This window comes from Sarcophilus harrisii, chromosome 4 (assembly GCF_902635505.1).
Source record: "Sarcophilus harrisii chromosome 4, mSarHar1.11, whole genome shotgun sequence".
In the NCBI taxonomy this organism is placed as follows: Eukaryota; Metazoa; Chordata; class Mammalia; order Dasyuromorphia; family Dasyuridae; genus Sarcophilus; species Sarcophilus harrisii.
The window spans coordinates 22,496,578-22,518,816 of NC_045429.1; the positions used below are offsets into that span (position 1 = coordinate 22,496,578).

At 45.0% G+C, this 22,239-nt stretch overlaps 1 protein-coding gene across 2 annotated transcripts in view; it reads left to right on the top strand.

The window, feature by feature from the left end:
• The window catches only part of LOC100924149 (NADH-cytochrome b5 reductase-like), a 29,116-nt gene that overhangs the window by 4,810 nt on the left and 2,067 nt on the right, over positions 1-22,239 (top strand). The window contains exons 2-4 of one of the 2 annotated variants that reach the window (XM_031969069.1): positions 3,012-3,228; positions 7,570-7,718; positions 8,579-8,666. In XM_031969069.1, coding sequence (XP_031824929.1) covers positions 3,025-3,228; positions 7,570-7,718; positions 8,579-8,666 — 441 coding nt within the window. In that variant the 5' untranslated portion in view covers positions 3,012-3,024. The remainder of the gene's footprint in view (positions 1-3,011; positions 3,229-7,569; positions 7,719-8,578; positions 8,667-22,239) is intronic. The other variant, XM_031969070.1, reaches the window with a different exon arrangement.

Genomic DNA, 22,239 nt, shown 5'->3' on the forward strand with positions numbered 1-22,239 from the left:
CTAGATTTAGGGACTCTCAGAGAAATAGCTAGGACTTGTTTGCCAACACTTGAATTACAGAACATGATGGCGCCCCTCGGGATAACTAAAAGGAAGTCTGGCTTCCCACAGGTTGGGAAAGGTTAGGTGGCTTTGGGAATGGTTGAAAAAATGATTTGGCTGGGGGAGGTGAATGATCCTTAAGTGTCTGGGAGAATCAGAGAACCCCCAAGTCCAGAGGAAACCTCACAAAGCATTTAATCCAGTCTCCAATCATGGGCCTCCCTTATAAGAGATCGTCCATTTTTACAAGACTGCTTTAATTTTGATCTGGATCTTTGATTTCATTCTTATAAGGAGCTCCCAATAGGGAAATCCCTTCTGCCTACAGAGAGCCATTATAATTCTGTGACATCCAGTCTTAAAAGTGATTTAATGTATAGAAGATCTGCACATGTTTAACCTATATTAAATTACTTGCTGTCTAGGGGAAGGGGAGGGGAGGGAAGGAGAAAAATTTGGAACACAAGGTTTTGCAGGGGTGAATGGTAAAAACTATCTTTGTGTGTACTTTGAAAATAAAAAGCTATTTCAAAAAAAATTATTTAGAGCCCTGACTGAAATGTTAAGTGACTTTTCCTGAGTCATGTGTCAGGATCAGAACTTGAACCCATCACTCTGACTCCGATGCCTGGACAGTATCCACTGGGCCACACTATTTTTTAGCCTGTAAAGATTCTCCTCACTGAGCCCCAACCTCCTGATTTTGGAGCTCAAAGGGCTGAAAAAGAAAGATTAAGTGGAGAAAATTTGAGGAGACTTTTGGAAGTGGGACTAAGGAGGAGGTGGTTAATGTATTCCCATCGAGTCTGGATTGCCGGCATTTATAAAGCTTTGGGACAAGTGTTCCCAGATCCCCGTGTTGCTCTGCTTGAAGCAGCCCGGGGGGAGCCCCTACTTCTGATTTTTGATTTGCATTCGGGATATTAATGGCAAGTCTGGGTTTGCAGGTGCAGTGATTAGTCCCAGGCTCCTTCTACATAAATGCTGGACCTCATATGTAAATACTCAGGAATCCAGATTAATCCCAAACTTCCTTCCCCATTGAGGATGCTCAGAATAAATCATAAGTCATCCTTCAAGCCACTTAACTCTTTGTTCACTGTGCCCTCCCAGGCCCTGCAGTCAGGCCTGGTTACTGATAGCTGCTTCTGACCTCGTGCAACATCTTTTGGGTCATCCATCCATCCGTCCATCCATTTGTCCATCATGGGATCCTGGATTTAGAGTGGGGAAGGATCTGAGGCCATTTAACCCACCGTCCTCATTTTAGAGATGAAGAAACTGAGACTAAGGGCTATAGTTTGATCACAGTCCTCCCCAATCCCCACCTCCCACCCCCAACCCTCAGTGCTTTCTCCTTCCTTAACTGTCACTTGTTATATGTCCCTCTTATTAGAATGTAAGCTCCTTGAGGAGAGCCTGGTTTAATTTTTCTCTTCGGATCTTCCAGATCTAGGACAGTGGTTGGCCCAGCATTCCATGCTGCAGCCAAACCACATGATCAGACAATGGCCCAAACTATATATATGTCTATATCTATCTATATTTATTTTATTAGTCACCAACTATATATATGTCTATATCTATCTTATCTTTATTTACTTATTTATTATATGTCTAATCTATATTTATTAGGCACCAACTATATACATCTATATCTATCTATATTAGGCACCACTATATATATATCTATATTTGTTTACATCTATCTATATTTATTTATTAGGCACCAACTATATATACATATATATGTGTGTATGCAATTGCTTTTTCCCTTGCTTTTGGCTCATGCTGTCCCTATACCCTGAATCTCCTTCCCTCCAGAACCACTGAAAATCTATCATTCACATGCCTTTCATAGAGTCACAGAAACAGAGAGTTGGAAGGGAGCATAGAGGCCTCTGGTCCAAGCCATACGCGTACATGATGTTCCCCAAGGCATGGACATCTGGCCTCACCTCGGAGACTTGGCTCTTCACCTCCAATAGTGGTTCCCCTGGATCAGCTCTCATTATTAGGACCTTTGTCCTGACATGGAGTGGCTTCTGAAATCTTTGGCCCAGAGACTTTCTGAGCTGGAAGAGACCTAGAAAATCAGCTGTACCAAGTCTTTCATTTGGGAGACAAGGAAAATAAGATTCAGAGGAGGTAACTGTTGACCAACATCACACAGCTAGTCACTGGTAGAGTCAGGACTTGAATCCAGGCTCTTCTGATTCATCTCCAACTATTTCCTTCCTGTTTAATCTATTAATCATGTCCAATTCTTTGTGACCCCATTTGGGGTTTTCTTGGCAAAGATACTAGAGTAGTTTGTATTTCCTTCTCTGGCTTGTTTTACAGATGAGGAAACTGAGGGAAACAGAGTGAAGTGACTTGCTCAGGGTCACAGAGCTAATAAATGTCTGAGGCAGGATTTGAACTCAGATCCTCCTTTCTCCAGGGCTGGTGCTTTATCCACTGCACCATCTCCAATTATTTTCATTTCATCCCAATCCAATATAATTCAACCTGTGTTTATTAAGCACCTGCTAAGTTCTCAATTGCATACACACATATATATGTATATATAATTGGTGCCTAATAAGATATAAACACATACCAACATATATATAGTTGGTGCCTAATAAATATAGATAGATATAGTTAGTGCTTAATAAATATAGATAGATAGCTATAGATATATACAGTTGGTGCCTAATAAATAAATATAGATAGATATAAATAGATTAGACATATAATAAATAAATAAACATAGATAAGATAGATATAGACATATAGTTGGTGACAAATAAATATAGATAGATATAGACATATATATAGTTGGTGTCTAATGTTTGTTGAGTTGAATTGAGCAGGACATTTTGCTTAGGATCCTGGCAGGACTTTTCCTAGCCTATCATTGGCAGCCCCCTATTCTAAGCCAGACGCTCTCCTAACTTTCTTCCCTTTTTTCCTGTCCTGAGCAGATACTGTCTACTGATGATGGAGGAGGAAGAGGAGGAGGAGGAGGAGGAGGATGAAGAAAGCTGGCTTCGACTCCGACCCATTGAACCTTTGCCTTCTCAGTGCTGTGGCTGCGGCTGCAAACCCTGCATCTTTGACAACTATTATCAGGAGCTGGATCGGTGGGAAAAAGCCCGGGCCAAGAAGGATAAGAGTCTCCTGTGGAGAAAGAAGGAAGAGGTAGGAGTTTCCTGAGGATTATCTTCCAGGGCAGTCTGCCTTCGTCAGGACTGGGGAGCGATGGGAGCGATGGATTCGGGACTCAGTGCCCTCATCTGTAAAGGGAGTGGCTTGCCAGATTCTTCCCTGAGTCACCTCCAGCTCCGGGTTTGAGGAGTGTGCAAACTGTCCCTTTCCTCTGCCCCAATCTTTCCAGGCCAGGCTTTGGTACCATCTCCTCCTGGGACCTTTCCTTGGCTCCTTTAGACCACAGTCAACTCATTCCTCTCTAACTGTAATGACAGAAACATCCATTTCTCATTAGAAACCGAGCTGAGATTCCACCCTGGATTCCTGGTATATTTAGAAAAGTTTATCTTTTAAAATTTAGCAATAATTCTGACAGGGGCCCAAATGCATGAGGCGATTCACGCGGTTCATAATACTTGTAGCTTTAGGCTTCCGGCAAGGAGACCCCGTCACAAAGAGGTTTTTAATTCCCTGTGTACGGTAACTTCTTCATCTTTCTTTATTTCACCCTTCACCTTTGGGGCTAGACCAGTGGGTGAGGATACAGCAGCTCTAAAAAAATAAAAACACATTTAGACGTAGAGGTTTGAATCATCTCTGTTGCTCTCTGACTGTGGACAAGTCATTTCCTTCTGTGAGACAGATTTTTGGCAGTATTTCCAGGTTTTCCCCAGGCTTTCCTCACCGCCACAATGGTCTCAAGGCACTCGGAGTTCCTGCTGGGTATTTCTCCACCTTGGCGTAAGGCACTTTTAACGTTGTGATATCCTAAGAGTTCTTTGCGCGCTTGTTACTACTCTGAACTAAACTATAAGCTCCCAGAGGACAGGACAATACCTTTCCCAATGCTTCTCCCTCCCCCTTCAGCAGCCATTTAGCTTCTCTCCTCACTTACCTTGTTATTTATTTTGAATATGTTTTGTATTTCCATCGGTGACTCGACAAGTATTTATTACCTAGATGACCCCTGCCCTCAAAAAGCTTCCGTTCCAATAAGGAGATAATGGGTACAGAAATTGTAGATGGAAGACGACTTTTGAGGGGAGAACTTGACCAGGTGGGGTTCCCGGAAAGGCCGAGGGAGTGTTTGAGTTAAGTCCCACAGAAAATCAGATTTTGAGATGTGGATGAGAGGAGAGACAGCATTCCAGGCATGAGAAACAGCTCTTACAAAGGCAGGGAGGTGGGAAATAGCACATCATTCCTGAAGAACAGCATTAGGTCAATATGGCAGGATCGTAGAATGCTTGGAATAACAGGAATAATGTCTAAGAAGACCGAAAAGATGGGAGGAGGTGAGGTTGTGATTAAGTGCCAAAGTGTTTTATATATTTGCTCCTGGGGGTGATAGGGAGCTATGACATTTATAGAGTAGGAGAAATGACGTCGTCAAGATTGGGTTTCAGGAAAATCAGTTTGGTAGCTAAGAGGAGGATGATGACTGGGAGACAGGAGGCTATTACAGTAAGCTAGGGGACACCAATAAGGTGACTACATGAATAAAAAGGGGTTACATATGGCAACGTTATGGAGAAAGAAATGATGAACTTTGTCAGGGGTTTGGATATGTGAGTGAAAACAAGGAGTTGGGGTTGACACTGCAGTGACAAATCTTGGTGCCTTAGCTTGGACAAAGAGGGAAATTGGGAAGAGGGGAGGAAGAGGATGAGTTCTTTTCTGAAAAGATGGTTTTAAGGTGCCTATGGAGTATCCAGTGTGAAATAATCAGTAGGCAATTGTCGGTGTACGATTGGAACTCGGGAGAGAGGTTAGGGCTGGATTTATAAAACCATCTGTGTAGAGTAGGTAACAGGATCAATAGAAGCTGATTAGATCACATCAAGTGAGACAGTACAGAGAGAGAAGATAAGGGGACCCCAAATAGAACTTTTGGGGGGTACCTGTGGTTAGAGAGTATGAAGAGCCTGCAAAGGAGACAGAAGAAATAGTTAGACAGATGAGAGAAGCAAGAGAGATCAGAGAGGAGAGAGAATCTGGTCAGAGAAGATGGTCACTAGGGCCAAATGTCACAGAGAGGCCAGAAAAGACTTAGCAGCTAAGAGATTATTGGTAACTTTGGAGAGAACAGTTTCTTTTTTTTTTTTAATTAAAGCTTTTTATTTTATTTTCATTTTGTTTATTTTAATTAAAGCTTTTTTATATGTAAATAATTTTATTTATTTATTTATATATACATGGGTAATTTTCAACATTCACCATTACAAAATCTTGTAGTCTAATTTTTCCCTCCTTTCCCCATCCCTTAGATAGAAGTGATCCAATATATGTTAAATATATGCAATCCTTCTATACATATTTCCACATTTATCCTGTTGCACAAGAGAAATCAGATTAAAAAGGAAAAAAAAAAAAGAGAAAGGAAACAAAAAGCAATCAAGCAACAGCAAAAATACTATGTTGTGGCCCACATTCAGTTCCCACTGAGAATGCAGTTTTGATGGAACGATAGGGATAGAAGATAGACTTTAGGAGCAAATGAAAAGAAAAGAAAAGAAAGCACTGGTTGTAGATGGCTTTCTCAAGAAATTCAGCCTTAGAAAAGGAAGAAAGTGAACAATGGCTGGTAGAGATGGTGAACAGCTAGGAGGCGCTATGGTGCACAGAGTGCTGGGCCTGGAGTCAAGAATAGTCGTCTTCCTAAGTTCAAATCTAGCTTCAGACACTCACAAGCTGTGAGACCCTGAGTGAGTCACTTCACCCATTTGTCTCAGTTTCCTCATCTGCAAAATGAGCTGGAAAATGAAATGGCCAATCAGTACTTTTGCCAAAAAAACCTCAAATAGGTTTTCAGTCATACACAACTGAAATGGCTGAAAAACAAAAACAGACGAGTTTTTTTAAGGTGGGGAGACACGGGCGTGTTTGTAGGCAGGAGGGAAGGGGCTGGTGGACAGTGGAGAGAGTGAAAGGATAGGATCAGATGTGCAGGTGGAGGGCAGAGAGTGGGGCTGCCACCTCCTGTGAGACAAGGGTGAGTGAGGGGACGGGAGCAGTGTGAGCAGTGGGAGCCCTCAGAAAAAGACCTCAATTTTTTATTTTTTTATTTTATTTTTTTACTTGAACTGACATATCATTCTTTCTTTTAATTTTTTTTTATTATAGCTTTTTATGTACAAGTTATATTTATGGGTAATTTTACAGCATTGACAATTGCCAAACCTTTTGTTCCAATTAAGACCTCAAATTTTTAGATGAATATGGGGTAAGGAGAGGATGGAGCAGGAGGGTGCTATGGGAGAGTTGAGACTAGAAGGGCTAGAAAAGCTTCTGAGAGGAGATAGTCATTAGTAATAATTGCTAACATTTATGGAGCATTTACTCTGTGCCCTGTACCCTCACAACAACCCTAGGGGAGAGATGCTTTTATCGGAACTCCCCATTTCACAGATGGGGACACTGAGGCAAACAGGATTATGTGATGGTCACACAGCTAGTAACCATCTGAGGCCAGTTTGACCTCAAATCCTCCTGACTCCAGACCCAGGGCTCTGTCCATTGCCCCCCCCCAGCAGAGTAGGGAGCACCTGGATTGCTGGGCGGCAGCAAGGGACCGTTGGAGATCACCTGGTGCGATGTGTCCTGTGCTCAGATGGCTCAGTCCTTCTTGGGCTCTGCCCAGTAACCCAGGAGCACAGGGTCCCACTGTGGGTGCGCTCCTGGGAAACGGGTGTGACCGACAAAGGGCAGAACGAGGCAATCGGGCACGGACGAGGGGATGGTTTGGGCTCAGTTGGTTTGCTGAGGGGGCGGGACGCCACAGGGAGGGGTGAGGGTAAACATTTCTCATAATCTCTCTCTATGAAACCCTCCTGCATGTGTGTCTGTGACAATATAAGTGCCTACATGTGTGTCTCCATGTACACCCACATATGGGTACCTGGGCCGTGTTGGAGAAATGCACACTTAGGTGGAATAGCCTTGGATGCAGAGCCAGTGGGGGGTGGAGTTAAGGGCACTGTGCTTGTGTCAGTGCCTGCGCACGTACACGTTGGCAGTTTGTATGAAACACGGGGAAGGAGCATGCAGAGACTGTGGCCTCGTGTGCGCTGCGTGCGTTTGTGCCCACGGGGCAGTGCGTGGATTTGTGCTCATGTGCAAGTGTCTCCGTGAATGTACAGGTGGGGGTAGACACACACACACACACACACACACACACACACACACGGCCCTTCAGGGGGATCCAAACACCATGAGGCCATAGCCTGTCTCTTTGGTCTCCATATCCCTGGGACTCAGCCCAGTGCCTCACATGCAGCAGGTGCTTAATCGTTGCGTGTAATTCCGCTCATTGACAGCCCTTTCCGGTTGCAGCCTTGTCTCTCAGAGCTGAACCAGGAAACCTTCAAGGCCTTCCGCATCAGCGCCATGGAGCAGCTGACGGATGACACCTGCCAGGTCCGCTTCGAGCTGCCGGAGAGCAAGCGACTGGGGCTGAGCCCTGGACAGCATCTCATCTTACGGTAAGAAGCCGCCCTCCCCAACCAAGGCTGCCCCCCCCCAGCCAAGGCCGCCCCCTCCTGAGCCAAGGCCGCTGCCTCCCAAACTGACTCTGGCTGAGGCAGACATGCCCCTTCCCTCATGTGTCTGCGCCTCCTGCAGCCTCCGCTGAAAGAACCTGGGCTTCCCCTTGGCCAGAGCAGCTTCCTGGCCTTGCCTGCGCTTCTCACTGGCCTGAGGGAGAAGGGAGACACAAGTGGGGGGAAAAGTGGCAAAAAGCCAATTATGGCCTAAAGCACAGAGAGCAGGCAAGAGAAGGGAGGAGAACCTGATCCCTGTGACAGAGCCCGCCCATCCGTCACCTCATGTGATCCTCACTGCCCTGAAAGATAGGTTCCCATTTTAACAGATGAGGAAACTGAGCCCACAGAGGTTAAGTGACTTTCCCAGAGTCATACAGTTAATAAAGTGACTGAAGTAGGATTTGCACTCAGCCCACTGGGCCATCCAATTATAAAATGGAAGAAGGGGCATGAGACTAGATGGCCTGGGAGAACCCTTTCAGTGATCCTGGGAACTAGAAATGGAGTCCAGGTCTTCTGCTTTTCTAGTTCAAGTAAAACCAAGTCAATGAGCACTTATGAAGCTCCTGCTGTGTGCCAAGCACGGTGCTAGGCACTTCTGGGACTGCCAGAGTAGATACTAGGATGGGCTGAATTTGTTTCTTCGTTAGCCCTAAAAAAAGGGCCTCCTTCTCCGGTTTGCCGTTTCCACACTTTGAAAGCGTGGGTGCGCTGCGAGCATCCCCCAGTCAAGCAGAGAGAGCCAGGGAGACGCCTGTGGTCGGGGTCCGCTCCGTCAGCCCCAGCTCTCTCTTTCCCAGGGGGACCGTGAATGGCTTGGAAGTCCAGAGAGCCTATACGCCGATCAGCTGTGGGAATGTGGAGGGCTATTTTGAAGTTTTAATTAAGGTGAGCTTAATTGCTGGGCAGCGTCTCTCCCTCTGTTCTCGGCCAGTGCGGGTGGCTCAGTTCTGCTGACGTGGCTCGGCGGGGAGGTCACGGATCCCAGCTGGGGGTGGGGGCCTGGGCCCCCTTCTCTCCCAGGGAGCTCCTGGCAAAGGGCTCAGAGGTAGCCGCTTTTATGGAAGGCCGAGCAAAGCCGGGGCCGTGAAGACATCAGCTCGTTTCTCTCATTGAGGAGGGTGACCGGGGCTGAGGTGGCAGCCAGAAATGCCAGCCTGGCACAGTTGGGGAGGCTGGGGGGTGTGGGCTCCAGGACCAAAAGCTGAGGGGACCCGGTGCCTTGTTACAGAAGAGGAAACTGAGGTTCGAGGAAGGTCAGTGACTGGCGCCAGAAGCAGGATCATCATTTAGATCCCCCCATCTTTCATCTGAGAGATTAAGTGACTTAGTTTCTAGGCTTACCCCTGGAAGGACCTGCCGAAGTCTAGCACAGCCCTTTCATCTTACAGAGAGGGAAACTGAGACCCAAAGGATGAAGGAATTGCCAGTGTCATGGGTGACAGTGGTAGGATTTGAACGGAGATCCCGTGTCCAGAGCCAGGGCCCTTTGCAGAGATCTGCAATTATGTACCTATTATGTGGTCTCTTCCATTAGCCTGGAAGAGCCTGGAGGGCAGGAATTCTGTCTGCCTTTCTTTGTCTCCCTGGGGCTTAGGGCAGTGCCTGGCACACAGTAGGTGCTTAATATATGCCTTTTTCAATTGCTTGCTTGCTCTGACTCAAGCCCTCTGAGTATGGGAATCCTGGTCTCCCTCACAGTTCCAGCCCCTCTGGGCTCCCCCTTTCTCCGGCCATTCCTTATTAAGGAGATTTCTAATTTATAGGGACTTAGGATCCTGGACTAAGAGCTAGAAGGGACCTTGGAGCTCACTCAGGCCAGCCCCCTCTGGGACTTCTCAACATCCCACTGTGGTAAAGGGCAGAATTGGAACTCGGGTGCTGAATTCAAATCTAGCCTCAGATACTTACTAGCTGTGTGACCCTGTACAAGCAACTGTGTGCCTCAGTTTCCTCATCTGTTAAACGGGGATGATAACTCCCAGGATCAAATGGGATTATATTTGTAAAGTGCTTGTCCAGTGCCTGGCACATAGTAGGCGCTTCATAAATGCTTTATTATTCCCTTCTTCCCTTTCTTTGAGAACAGAGACTTGTTGACTTCAATCTAATCCAATTCAACAAGAATTTATTAAGCACCTACTGTGTGCCAGGCTTTGAGGGGCACCAGAGCAAAAATGGGGTAATCTGCCCCACAGGAGCTCATTGTCCCTTGGAATGTCTGGACTTGAACCTGCATCTCCAGGCTCTGGAGTTTTACGGGAGGTGCTGGAGCCGGCTCTGACCTGTTCAGCTGGTTGTTAAATGTTCACTTTTACGCATCAGAAATTGGCCAGCTCTAAGTCAGGGCTTTGTGGGTTGGAAACTTAAGAATGTGACGGGAAAATGTTAATGATAAAAATGGAGTGCAGGATGCACCCGGGACATTTTGGGAGCAGAGCCCGCCTGCTGAGCATTTCCTGGACCGGCTCTGCCTTCCGGAGGGTCCGGTTTCCTAATCAGAGGCCACATGGGAGGGTCCTGTGCTTGGCCGGGCGACCTTCGGCAAGTCCTTTGGTGAAGTCGCTTAAGCCAGGAGACCCAAAGCAACCTTGGGGCCATTTCTCCACTGCCTTGGTGACCCTGGCTTAACCCTTTTCATCTCTCTCTGGGCCCCCACTTGCCCCATCTGTGAAATGGGATTCTGGCTCCCAACCTCACAGGATGAGAAAGCACTGTCAGCCTGAGCTGCCATAGTTAGGGCGGCCCGGGCCCGTTGCCTCATCTTTGAGATGAGAGCTTTGGAGCAATCAAGCCCCTTTGGGAGCTGACCTCCTCTAACCTTCCTCTCCTCCCCCTTCTCCTTCCTCCTCTCCTTCACCCTGGATTTTTTCCCCTTCTTACCTTCCCCTTGCTCTCACCCTCTCCCATCCCCTTCTCTTTCCCTCCTCCCATTCGCTTTTCCCTCTCTCACCTTCTCTCCGCCCACTCTTTTTCTCCTTCTCCTCCTCCCTCTGTCCCTCTCCCCTTCCTCTCTCTCTCTCCCCCTCTTTCTACCCTCCCCTTTGCTCCTCCTCCCCTTCCCTCTGTTTCTCTCTCCCTCCTCTCCTCTCCCTCTTCTCCTGCCCCTCCCCTCCCCTTATCTCTCCCTCCCCCTCAGTCTGTCCTTCTCCTGCCCCCTGCTTCCCCTCCCTTGGGAGTCTCTTGCCCCAGTGTGTGCTTTAAGCCGGCCACCCTTGGGCCCAGCTCCCCAGCCCCCTCCCCTCATGCCCGTGGTTTCCGTGAGCTCCCTGCCCCCTCTCTCACTCTCCTTGGCCCCCCACGCTGGGCGTCTGGGAGGGGGTGCTGCCTCCCAGCTCAGCGTGGAAGCGTCTCTTCCAAGGAGCGGTTTTTCTCCCAGCTGTGAGATTGATTATCCTCCCCGGGCAACTGCAAAGCTTCTCTCTTAGGGGGATGATTAATTCTCTCTGAGCCGATGGGGCCTTAAACATCTCTACAAAGTGAGGCTGCCAGAGAGCCTGGGGCGGGCGAGCCCTCAGACTGGGGTCTGCGCCTGGGCTGTGTCCCCCGCCGCCTGCTTAGCAGAAGGGCCTCCAGGTCCGCCAGCCGAGCTCTCAGGGGAGGAAGCTGGAGTCCAGGGAAATGAAATCCCCGTGTCACATGGGCCAGTAAATGACAACGGAGGGATTTGAACCCAGGGCCTGTGACTCCAGAGCAGACTCCTTGTTGCACTGGAGCCCTTTCACAAAGTGCTCTCCTTCGCAACTCCCCAAACCTCAGTTTACTCCTTTAAAATAAGGGGAATAATTTCTGTGTGACTCAACTCACAGAGCTTCAAAAAGCTCAGGAAACCTAATCATTGGAGGCAGTGTGGCCTAATGGAAAGGGAATTGACCTCTGGGACCTAAGTGTCTCCCCTTCCTAGACACTGGGTCCTCCCTCTGCGGATCCCTCTCGGAGCTTTCTCCCCATCTCAGATGCTTGCCTGCCCTCGGGCACCTCCACTTCCCAGAAACGCTTGTTCCCTCCCAAACCCCAGCTCTCCCAAAAATGAAGCCCCCCGAATCCGACTTTGTGTTTAGCTCGGAGACATGTTGTCTCCCAGATAGAACGGAAGCTTCCCGGGGGAAGGCACTGGGACATGTAAATCCCCGGCACCCAGTAGGTGCTGAATAAATGTTACCTACTAATACATTGGTGGCTGGAGCACATCAGTCAGGGCTCGGGGCCTCGCTCCCAAGACTTAAGTCTTAAAACGGGAGCTTTGCTGTAGAAGGGATTTGTGCAGGAGCGGGAGCCGCTTCACACAGTGACTATGGGTCCGGGAGAAGATGCTGCCTGTCACGTGGGCTGCCCTTCAGGCAGCTCTGCAGGGGAGAAGAGGAGTGGGGAAGGGGCAGTGGTCTCAGAGTCCCTTGGGAGGGTCAAGGGAAAGAGGGATCCTGGGAGTGTCCTGAGGGCACTCAGCCTGAAATGGGCAACCTTCCCCGGGTGCCAAAGCTTGGGTTCCCACCTTCATACTCTGGCTCTGCCTCTCTCCCCTCCTCCTCTTCCTCCTTTTTTTCCTCCTCCTCCTCCTTCTCCTCCTCCTCCTTCTTTTTCTCTCTCTCTCCTTCCCTAACTCTCTGTTTCTCTCTCTTCCTCTCCTCTACACCTTTCTCTCTGTTTCTCTGTGTGTGCCAGCTTGACATGGGTGGATCCTAATATCCAAAAACAAGTCCCTGCTAATGGGGTATTGACAAGGGAGGGAGCTGCCCATTAACTTCAGGAAATGATTGTTGGAGCGTGGTTGCCATGGTAATCTTATTTTGATTAGATGGAGATAGACAAGGTTTCCATGTTGAGGGTGGGAGGCAGAAAGAAGGAGCTGATTTCCCCACTCATCCTGTAGTGTTTCCAACCCGGTAGAGGAACACTAATAATAGTAGCTAACATCTACAGGGAGCTTTTAAGTTTTGCAAGGCATTTTACAAATATTATCTCATTCATCCTCCCAACAACTCGGGGTGGGGAGGGGGGAATCTCTCATTTTAGAAATAAGGAAACTGAGGCAGCATCAAGGGACTTGCTGCTAAAAAGTGTCTGAGGCTGGATTTGAAATCAGGACTTCCTGACTCGAAGCCCAACACTCTGTCCACCATGTCACCTCAGACCTTGATTGTTAGAGGGCCCATAAAGGAACTGTACCTCGAGGCCTTCCTCAGAATGAGCAGGGCACTTTGTGTCTCAATCTTCTCTGTCCCCTTCCCAGTTCCTAGCCCATGTTAAGGGCTTAATAAATGATGTCCCCCAAATGAGAATGAATAAACAGGCCAGACCCTAGGAGCATCCCACAGAGACCTGTCTTTTGGGTAGGGGGTCTCATACTGGCTGTGATTCTTTGAGTCCCATCATTCAGCCAGTCCCTGCCTTCCTGAGCCTGTTACCAGCAGGTCCGTGTCTCTCCCTCTCGTCCGAAGTGACTGCTTGAGGCTCTTGACCAAATGTTTGGCTGAAAGCAATAGCCACTACCTTCCATTCATCTGATAGGCTGGACCAAAAAAACCAAGGCAGAGAGAGGATTCTGTCCTGGCTTATTCTTTTTTTTTTCCTCTTCCACTTAATAATATTTTATTTTTTCCCAATTCCATTCATTTTTATTCCAACATTCATTTTCTTTTATTTTTTTATTATAGCTTTTTATTTACAAGTTATATACATGGGTAAATTTTCAGCATTGACAATTGCAAAACCTTTTGTTCCAACTTTTCCCCTCCTTCCCTCCACCCCTTCCCCCAGATGTCAGGTAGTCCCATATATGTTAAATATGTTAAAGTATAAATTAAATACAATATATGTATACATGTCCATACGGTTATTTTGCTGTATAAAAAGAGTTGGACTTTGAAATATTGTACAATTAGCCTGTGAAGGAAATCAAAAATGCAGGCGGACAAAAATGGAGGGATTGGGAATTCTATGTAGTGCTTCATAGTCATCTCCCAGAGTTCTTTCTCTGGGTGTAGCTGGTTCAGTTCATTACTGCTCTATTGGAACTGATTTGGTTCATCTCATTGCTGAAGAGGACCACGTCCATGAGAATTGATCATCATGTAATATTCCAACATTTACTTTCATAAGATTTTGAGTTCCAGATTTTTTCTCCCTCCTCCATCCCAGTCCAAGTCAACAAGCAAACTGATCCAGGTTATATATGGGTAATCACATTAGACGTGTCTCCACATTAGTTATGTTGTGAAAGAAGAATCAGAACAAAAGGGGAAAACCTCAAGAACGAAAAACCAAAAAGTGAAATTGCATGCTTCCAGTTGCATTCACACTCCCCAGTTCTCTCTGGTTGTGGATGGCTTTTTCCATCTTGAGGCTTTTGGAATTGTCTTGGATCCCTCTATGCTGAGAAGAGTTGAGTTGATCCTAGTTGATCACTGTACAGTGTTGTTGCCACTGTGTACAATGTTCTTCTGGCTCTGCTCCCTTCATTAGGCATCAGTTCCTGTATGGAATCATTTTTTTTTTTTAATCTTTTAAATGACAAGTGTTCTTTATTGCGACAGTGAGAGAACAAATCCTTGGAGCAAAAGTTCTTTTGGCTGAAGTTTTTTTTTTTTTTTTTTTTTTTTAATAGTATTTTATTTTTCCAAAGACATGTAAAGACGGTTTTCAACATTCAGCAACTTTGTGTTCCAAATTTTTCTCTTTCCTTCCCTTTTCTCTCGCTTTCCCAAGGCAGCAAGCAATCTGATACAGGTTATATATGTCAAATCCTTTTAAACTTATTTCCATATTTGTCATGTTATATAAGAAAAATCAGACCAAAAGGAAAGGAAAAACCCCAAAAAGTAAAAATACTATGCTTTGATCCACATTTAGTCTTCATAGTTCTCTCTCTCACTTCCTAGCTGTGACTCTAGGCAAGTCACTTAACCCCAATTGTCTCAGAAGAAAAAAAAAGTGTTAAGTGTCTGAGGCCAGTCTTGAGCTGAGGTCCTCCTGACTTCAGGGCCAGTGCGCTCTCCACTGTGCCATCTAGCTGCCCTTCACAGAGTAGGTACCTTTAAAAATGCTTGTTGACTGAATGATTCTGCCCCAGGGCCTGTTTATTCTTTCATCATCTTCCCAACATAGCTTTTTTTTTTTTTTTTTTAAACAAATGAAAGGTCCAAGAGACAGAGTTTCTGGGTAATTAATAATCAATTTATTAATTAGGCTAACTGATAACAAATGGATGGTGAGGGTTTTCCTCAGTAACCAAAGACAAAACTATGGTGATCATTGAATGCTTAAGTACCTTTGGCAAAAGGGAGTGCCCCTTTCAGGTAGAAATCAGCCCTGACTGGTTGATGATTAATGATGGGATGGGCAGGTTAGTGAGGAGGTGGGCAGGTCAGTGAGAAGGTAGGCAGGTTAGTGAGGAGGTGGGCTAAGAGGCTTCGGCTCCTCCCCCTGAGAATATGACTTGATCCACAGCCTCAGCTGCCTCCCTCTGTCCGGACACAGGAGTCCATCTCTACCCAGATCACCGCTGATTTTATCCATAACCCGAGTTCCTCCCATTGCAGGGGAGGAGTACAAGGGCATGGCCTCAGTACTTTAGAGCTGAAGGCTGCCAAAAGTTAGATTCTGTTTAGTCTGCAAACGGAAGGCAGCTCCCCTAATTGGGGGGGCTCTGCCCAACATCAGGAGCCTGAGAATTAGGCCAGTCTCAGAGAACTGACTGACTGATCCTCAGGGATTGCTACCTCATGGAGGAAATAAAAAGGGGAAACCTCGATCCTAATTTAATAATTAGTTATTAATAGAATGCAAAAGTAATCACTTCTCTCAAGTCCTTTTTTATTTTCTTAGGTTTTTTTATTCCCAGCTTCCCCTTGTTCTATACTTAGGCTTCCTGAGGCTGATCCCATAGAGCCCTGCTGCTCCTTGGTACAACAAGACCTATGGTAAATCAGTGAAAATTTTCCCCAAATTTTTCACAAAATCTTTATAAAAGTAATGAATGAGTAAAAAAGCACAAATATTAAGCACTGACTATGTACCAGGCATGTTAAATACTGGTGATATGTAAATAACAGTCTTTGCCTTTCAGAGAATTTCCGCTCAAATGTGGAAGGTCAATAGACTGGGACATGGTAACTGGGATGGAGGGCAGAGAGAGGGCTTGAGGGTTTTAGAGAATTCTCACCAAGAGGAGGAAGGAGGGGAGGGAGGGAAGGAGAAGGGAGAATGGGAGAAGCAGGGAGAGAAAAAAGGGGAGGAGGAGGAAGGAAGAGGAGAGGAGGAAGAAAAGGGAAGGAGGAGAAGGAAGAAAAGCGGAGAAGCTGGGAGAGGAGGAAGGGGAAGAAGAAGGGAGATGAGGAAGAGGAGGGGAGGAGGAAGAAGAGGAAAAGAAAGAAAAAGAGGGAAGGGAGGAGGAGGAGGAAGAAAGAGGAGAAGCAAGAGGAGGAAGAAAAGGAGGGAAGAAGGAAGGGGAAGGAGAAGGGAGAGGATGCAGAGGAGGAGAGGGGAGGAGAGAAAAGAATGGGGAGAAGAAAGAAGGAGGGAGAGAGAGAGGGACACAGATGTAGCTAGCCAGAAGATGCCCGTGCCCTGTTCTTGGTGCTGAACTGTCCCTCCCTAATAGTGTGATTACCCATCCTCCCTTCCATCTCGTGAATATGTTCCTTTCAATTCCGTTTCTTGGCTAAGTCCCTGTTCAGCTGCATTTCCTCTCCTTATTCCCCTGTGGACACAATGGTGATTGTGTCACCAGAATTTATTTCATTATCAAGCCTCCCATCCTTCTTCAGCCAGTTTCCCTTTTAGCAAATCAGTCCTGAAGGTATCCTAAGCTATTCTATTCCATCTCTGCCCCCTTTAAGATTCATTCTTCCAGGGGCAGCTGGGTAATGCAGGAGCTACACCATGGCCACTGGAGTCAGGGGGACCCGAGTTCAAATGTGACACTTACTACCTATATGACCCTGGGCAAGGCACTTAACTCCAATTGCCTCACAAAATAAATAAATAAAACCAAGTCACTTTTCTAAAGTACAGTTCTGCCCTAGCCCAGTGTTCTCCTCGTCTGTAACAAACCCTTAAGGATAAGCAGCCAAGAAAAGTTTTTAAAAAATCATATTGAGATTGTGTTGAATCAAACTGAGGAGACTGTGGTCCACTAGAACCCCAGATCTCTTTTCAGCTCCTTCTTCATTTTGTACTTTTGAATTGACTTTTTGTGCCAAAGAGTGAGATTATTACTTTTATCTCTAATAAACTTAATCTTATTATGTTCAGCCCAGTGTTCTAATCTGCCAAAATCTGTTTGGATCTCGACTCCATCCTCCAGCATGTTAAAGGATCCTTTCCCAGGTTTTTCATTTGATGAGGTCTTCCAAAAGTGATGTCATTTTTGTTTTCTCCTGACCGCTTAGAATCCAGTCTAGAACAGTAGACCCCCCCTTTTTTTTCCCTTCTGAATCTTCTGAAATAGAACATTAGGAGAACTACTAATTAGTAACAGCTTAGCACCCATTTGGGGAGCCAATCGATTAGTAACTGAGAAAGCAGCTAACAGGAATAACAAACCAGAGCCTTAAGAGCCCAGATGATGAGCAGCTTCTTAAGAGGCTTTGCGTGGATCTTTTTCACTTACTGCAATCTCGTAGCTAAATGAATATAATGGTTTTCCTAGGAGTTGAGTGGAGAGCCAAGTTTTAGTAGTTTAGGGGTGATTGATAATAGTTGAATTAGTGACAAAGGATTCAATTTGCCCTGGTGAGACACGTTGATTAGCGTGTTCAATTCCGGCTGCTACATGTTAGGAAGGACATTCATTATTAAGCAAGACTATCCAGAGGACAGGGGGAAGCCAGGCTAATGAGGAACCTAGAACTCGGGCCATGGAAGGTTCTGCTGTCGGGTCCCGAGATTACAGTCACAGACCTGAGAGTTGGGAGGGACCTCAGTGACCATCTGGTCCAACTTCCACAAAAAAAAGTAAGATTTTTACTTTTATCTCTCCTGAGTTTAATCTTATTAGGTTTAGCCCATTAAACTATTAGTTAATAGTTCTTCAACAGGTTTTAAATTTGATGTAAATTTTAAAGTCTATAAATTTTGATGATCAGGGATCTCTCCTTTTACTCACTTTGATGATAAGAATATTAAACAGACTTACAGGAACTGATGCTGAGTGAAATGAGCAGGACCAGGAGATCATTATTTACTTCAACAATAATACTATATGATCAATTCTGATGGACGTGCCCTTCTTCAGCAATGAGAGGAACCAAATCAGTTCTAATGGAGCAGTAATGAACTGAACCAGCTACACCAAGCAAAAGAACTCTGGGAGATGACTAAGAACCACTACATAGAATTCCCAATCCCTCTATTTTTGCCCGCCTGCATTTTGGATTTCCTCCCCAGGCTAATTGTACACCATTTCAGAGTCTGATTCTTTTTGTACAGCAAAATAACGGTTTGGACATGTATGCTTATATTGTATTTAACTTATACTTTAACATATTTAACATGCATTGGTCAACCTGCCATTTGGGGAAGGGGGTGGGGGGAAGGAGGGGAAAAGTTGGAACAAAAGGTTTTGCAATTGTCAATGCTGAAAAATTACCTATGCATATATTTGTAAATAAAAAGCTATTATATATATATATATATATATATATATATGAATATTAAACAGCTTAGGAGTAAGCACAGATCCCTGGGGCACTTCACTGGAGACTTCCTGCCAAGTTGACACCGAATCATTATAAAAGAAAAACTCAGTAGCCCACTATTTTGGCACAAGGCTATCAGGAATGGATTTATCCATTAAATCCCAAGCCTCTCTGCTTATAAAAATAAAAACTCAAGGGGGCAGAGCACCATCCTGCTTTTGAAAATCTCTGAAATAAAAACAAAAGAGTTTTAAGAACCCATATGACTAGCAACTTACTAAGAGGCTTTTTTATTTACAATTTTTTTTTAGCATTCATAAGATCTTAGATTAGAGCTAGGAGGGATCTTAGAGGCTACTGAGTCTAATCCCCTCGTTTTACAAGTGAAGGAACTGAGGTGCAGGGAGGTATGTAACTTGCCTGGAGTGCCATAGCCAATTCTTATCTGTGTGATCCCGGCAAGTGGCTTTACCCTATTTGCCTCAATTTCCTCACCTACAAAATGATCTGGGAAAGGAAATGGCAAACTGCTCCAGTATTTCTGCCAGGAAAACCCCAAATGGGATCACAGAGAGTCAGTCATGACTGAACAACAAAAACCAGCTCTTTAGTGATGCATTCTAGCATGTCCCAGGAATTGATGTTTGCAGATTCTAGTCTTCCATTTGTGGGGAATAGAGAGATAAGGTGAAGAACTTATAGGAATGTATGAATTCTTTTTCTGTATTTTATTATTTCTGTGTTTCCCCTATGACCTGTATAACATGTGCAGGCCCATATTTACTTGAGCCTTGGCCAGCTAGAAACATATTTACTTAACCTGAGCTGATGACATTTATTTATCGATTATTTATCGATATTTAGTCTATTAGCGGGACCACTATCTGCTTGATTAAGCCTGAAGGCCTGATTTTCTGTTTCCTAGAAATCGGGAGATTTCAGGGAAACAGAAACCTCCCATTCCAATTTCCCCAAATAGCAACGACCAATTAGATGCCTCCCCCTCCCCTTCTCAATGCTCTCTTACTTGTGATGTCATCTCTTGTATAAAAGCTGTGTATCTTTACTACTTCTTTAGCCCCCCCTACCATGAACTTTCTCTTTCTTATCTCGTGATAGGACGGCTCATCCTCCGGAGGTTTTCAATAAACAACTTTTCTGCCTTCTACTGAGTGATCTTTGAGTACTCATTTTGGGTAAGGGTCTTCTGCATCCCTCACACATTTTTTCCAAATCTGGGCAACTCTGGCCATTCCCCAATCTTTCTATTTTTTATGATCTTGTATTTATCATGGATAGTTCAGCATTCTCACCTGCCAGTTCTTTTAGGACCTGGGTCAGAGATTTGACTTTATCAAAGTCAGCTAGATGCTCTCTTCTTACCTTGAGTCTCAACTCTTGTTAATTATTTTTCTTCTGTCATTTTCAAAAAGTGCAGAAGTCATTCCTTTTGGCAACAACCAAATAAATGGCATTAGACTAAAGCCACTCTCTCTCTCTCTGTTTTATGTTGTCACTGTCCCAGCTACTCTAAACTAAGGTCCAATCCCTCTTTAATCTTTTCCAATAGAGCTTTTTTTTCTTTAAATGATTTTGTCTGTAGCTTCTTTTGCCAGCTTCTGCCCACTTCTGACACTACTTTTATGAGACCATCATAGTCTTAGATTCATTCTCTATTCCCTCATCTTATTTCCATCTTTTGTATGTTTCTTTTTTAAAAAGTAAGTTAATTCATATTTAACATGTATTGGTCAATCTGCCATCTAGGGGAGGGGGTGGGGGGGAAGGAGGGGAAAAGTTGGAACAGAAGATTTTGCAAGGGTCAATGCTGAAAAATTATCCATGCGTATATCTTGTAAATAAAAAGCTATAATAAAAAAATTAAGTTAATTGGTGAATCGTCTGTGTATCTAAATCTGCTCAAAAATATTGTTGTAATTGTTTCTTTGTGTGTTTTCAGAATTTCATTCTTGAGCATCTTTTACTCTCCTGGGCCCACTTTCCATACAAAATGTTTTATCCATGAGATCATTCCTATCCTTCTTGCAAGCCTTTTGATTTACTTTTCCAGAACTCAGGGGATATATGCCCATTTTCACCTCATTTTCTATTGTAGATTTTAGAAGGCAGGAGTTACTTCCTCCACAAGGTACCTCATTTCCATCCCAGGTACCAGTTTCTCCCTGTCAGTGAAAATCAAATCCTTAATAGAAATTCCTCTTTTTGATTCCTTCCGCTTTTACACGATGAAATTATCAGTAAAGCAGGTCAGTGAGTTACTGATTGCTCTGTTTTTGCCAGAGAGAGAGAGAGAATACTAGCAGGACTTTGGATAATTGAAGTCCCCCATCACTGGGGTATCATACCTCTCTGCCTCTTTATCTGTTTTTTATTTCTGTCCAGGTGGTCCATAATCTACTGCAAGGGCAACACTGCTTTAGTTTCTTCTAGTGGTCTTTACCCAAATATTTTCTGGTTCTCCTCTGTGCTTAGATTTCCTCACATGTGTAGACTATTTTTTACCCACCCTTTTTCATTTGAATAAGGTATATGCCTCCAGAACCATAATTCAGTCATGGGTTTTGCGCCCTTCAAGTTCCAGTGGCATCCATAAAAGTCTGGAATTGTTTTCTTGAGTCGGGATCTTGAGCTCTCTTTGTCTGCTGCCTAAACTTCAAGCATTATTATGTGAATATTTGGGGCCGTGAACTTGATCACTGGCTCTTTTCCTGGAGTTTTGTCTTCTGTGAACATCTGAGTATCTTGGATTTTAATGTTGTTCTTCTTTTTGGGTAGTTACTACCTAAAACAAGGATTCTTACCTCTGACTCCATGGATTTCTATAGATAAATTTCAGGGATTCTGTAAATTTGGACAGAAAAGAATTATATCTTTATTTTTGATAATCTAACTGAAATTTAGTATTTTCTTCAACTGTATTTTTTAAGCCATTATTCTAAGAAGGGATCCTGTCTGTCAAAGGTGGTCGAGAATACCTAAAAGGTTAAGAACTCCTGCTCCATAGTATCTCACTTGGGGGATAAACATACACAGCCTCCTCCCTCCTCCATCCTTCTGATTAGACTTAGCCACTTTGGTTAGGTGTACTTCATCTCTGGCTGGATACTTGTTGTTCACTTCCCTAAAGTAATTTTTCTTTTCTGCATCCATTGGCTTTCTTGGGCATCAGAGAGGAACATAGGCTGTCCCGTCACGGGCTTCAGTTTCTTGGGCAAGACTTTGTAATTATTGCTGCCATGTTTTCGGCTCCTTCTGAAGGGCTATCATTTGTGCTGAATTACCAGAACTGGGACGCTGTCGTCCGTTTGGATAAGTCTTGGGAGGTTATGCCCCAGGAAGATCATAGACTGCTCCAGTGCTGTTATCTTGTAGAATACTTTGAATCTTGAAGCATTATGTAAATGATAGATATGATCCGGCCCGCTGCCTTTGTGCCTTTTGTGGCCGAGCTCTCTTAGCTGAGAGTGTCTGTGGTTCTGTTGAATCGTTCTTGGGAGCCCACATGACTTCCTCCTCCGAGCATCCAGCTGCTTCCTTTTCAGGGAGAACCTCTGATCTGTATTTTAAAGCTTTGACTGTGCAGGTGTCTTTTGCCTTGCCTTTCTCTTTCCTCTTTGGGGGTCCATCTTCCTGACCAGGCTCACATTTCCCCTTCTTTCCTCCTCCCCTCACGTCCCTTTCTTCTCCCACGGAAGTCTCCCTTCTCTTCTATTCTGCCTTCATTTCCCCCATACCCTGAAAGGAGAAGGGATATCCCCTGATATCCCTTCACCTTTTCCTCCAGGACGGAGGTCGCTCTACAC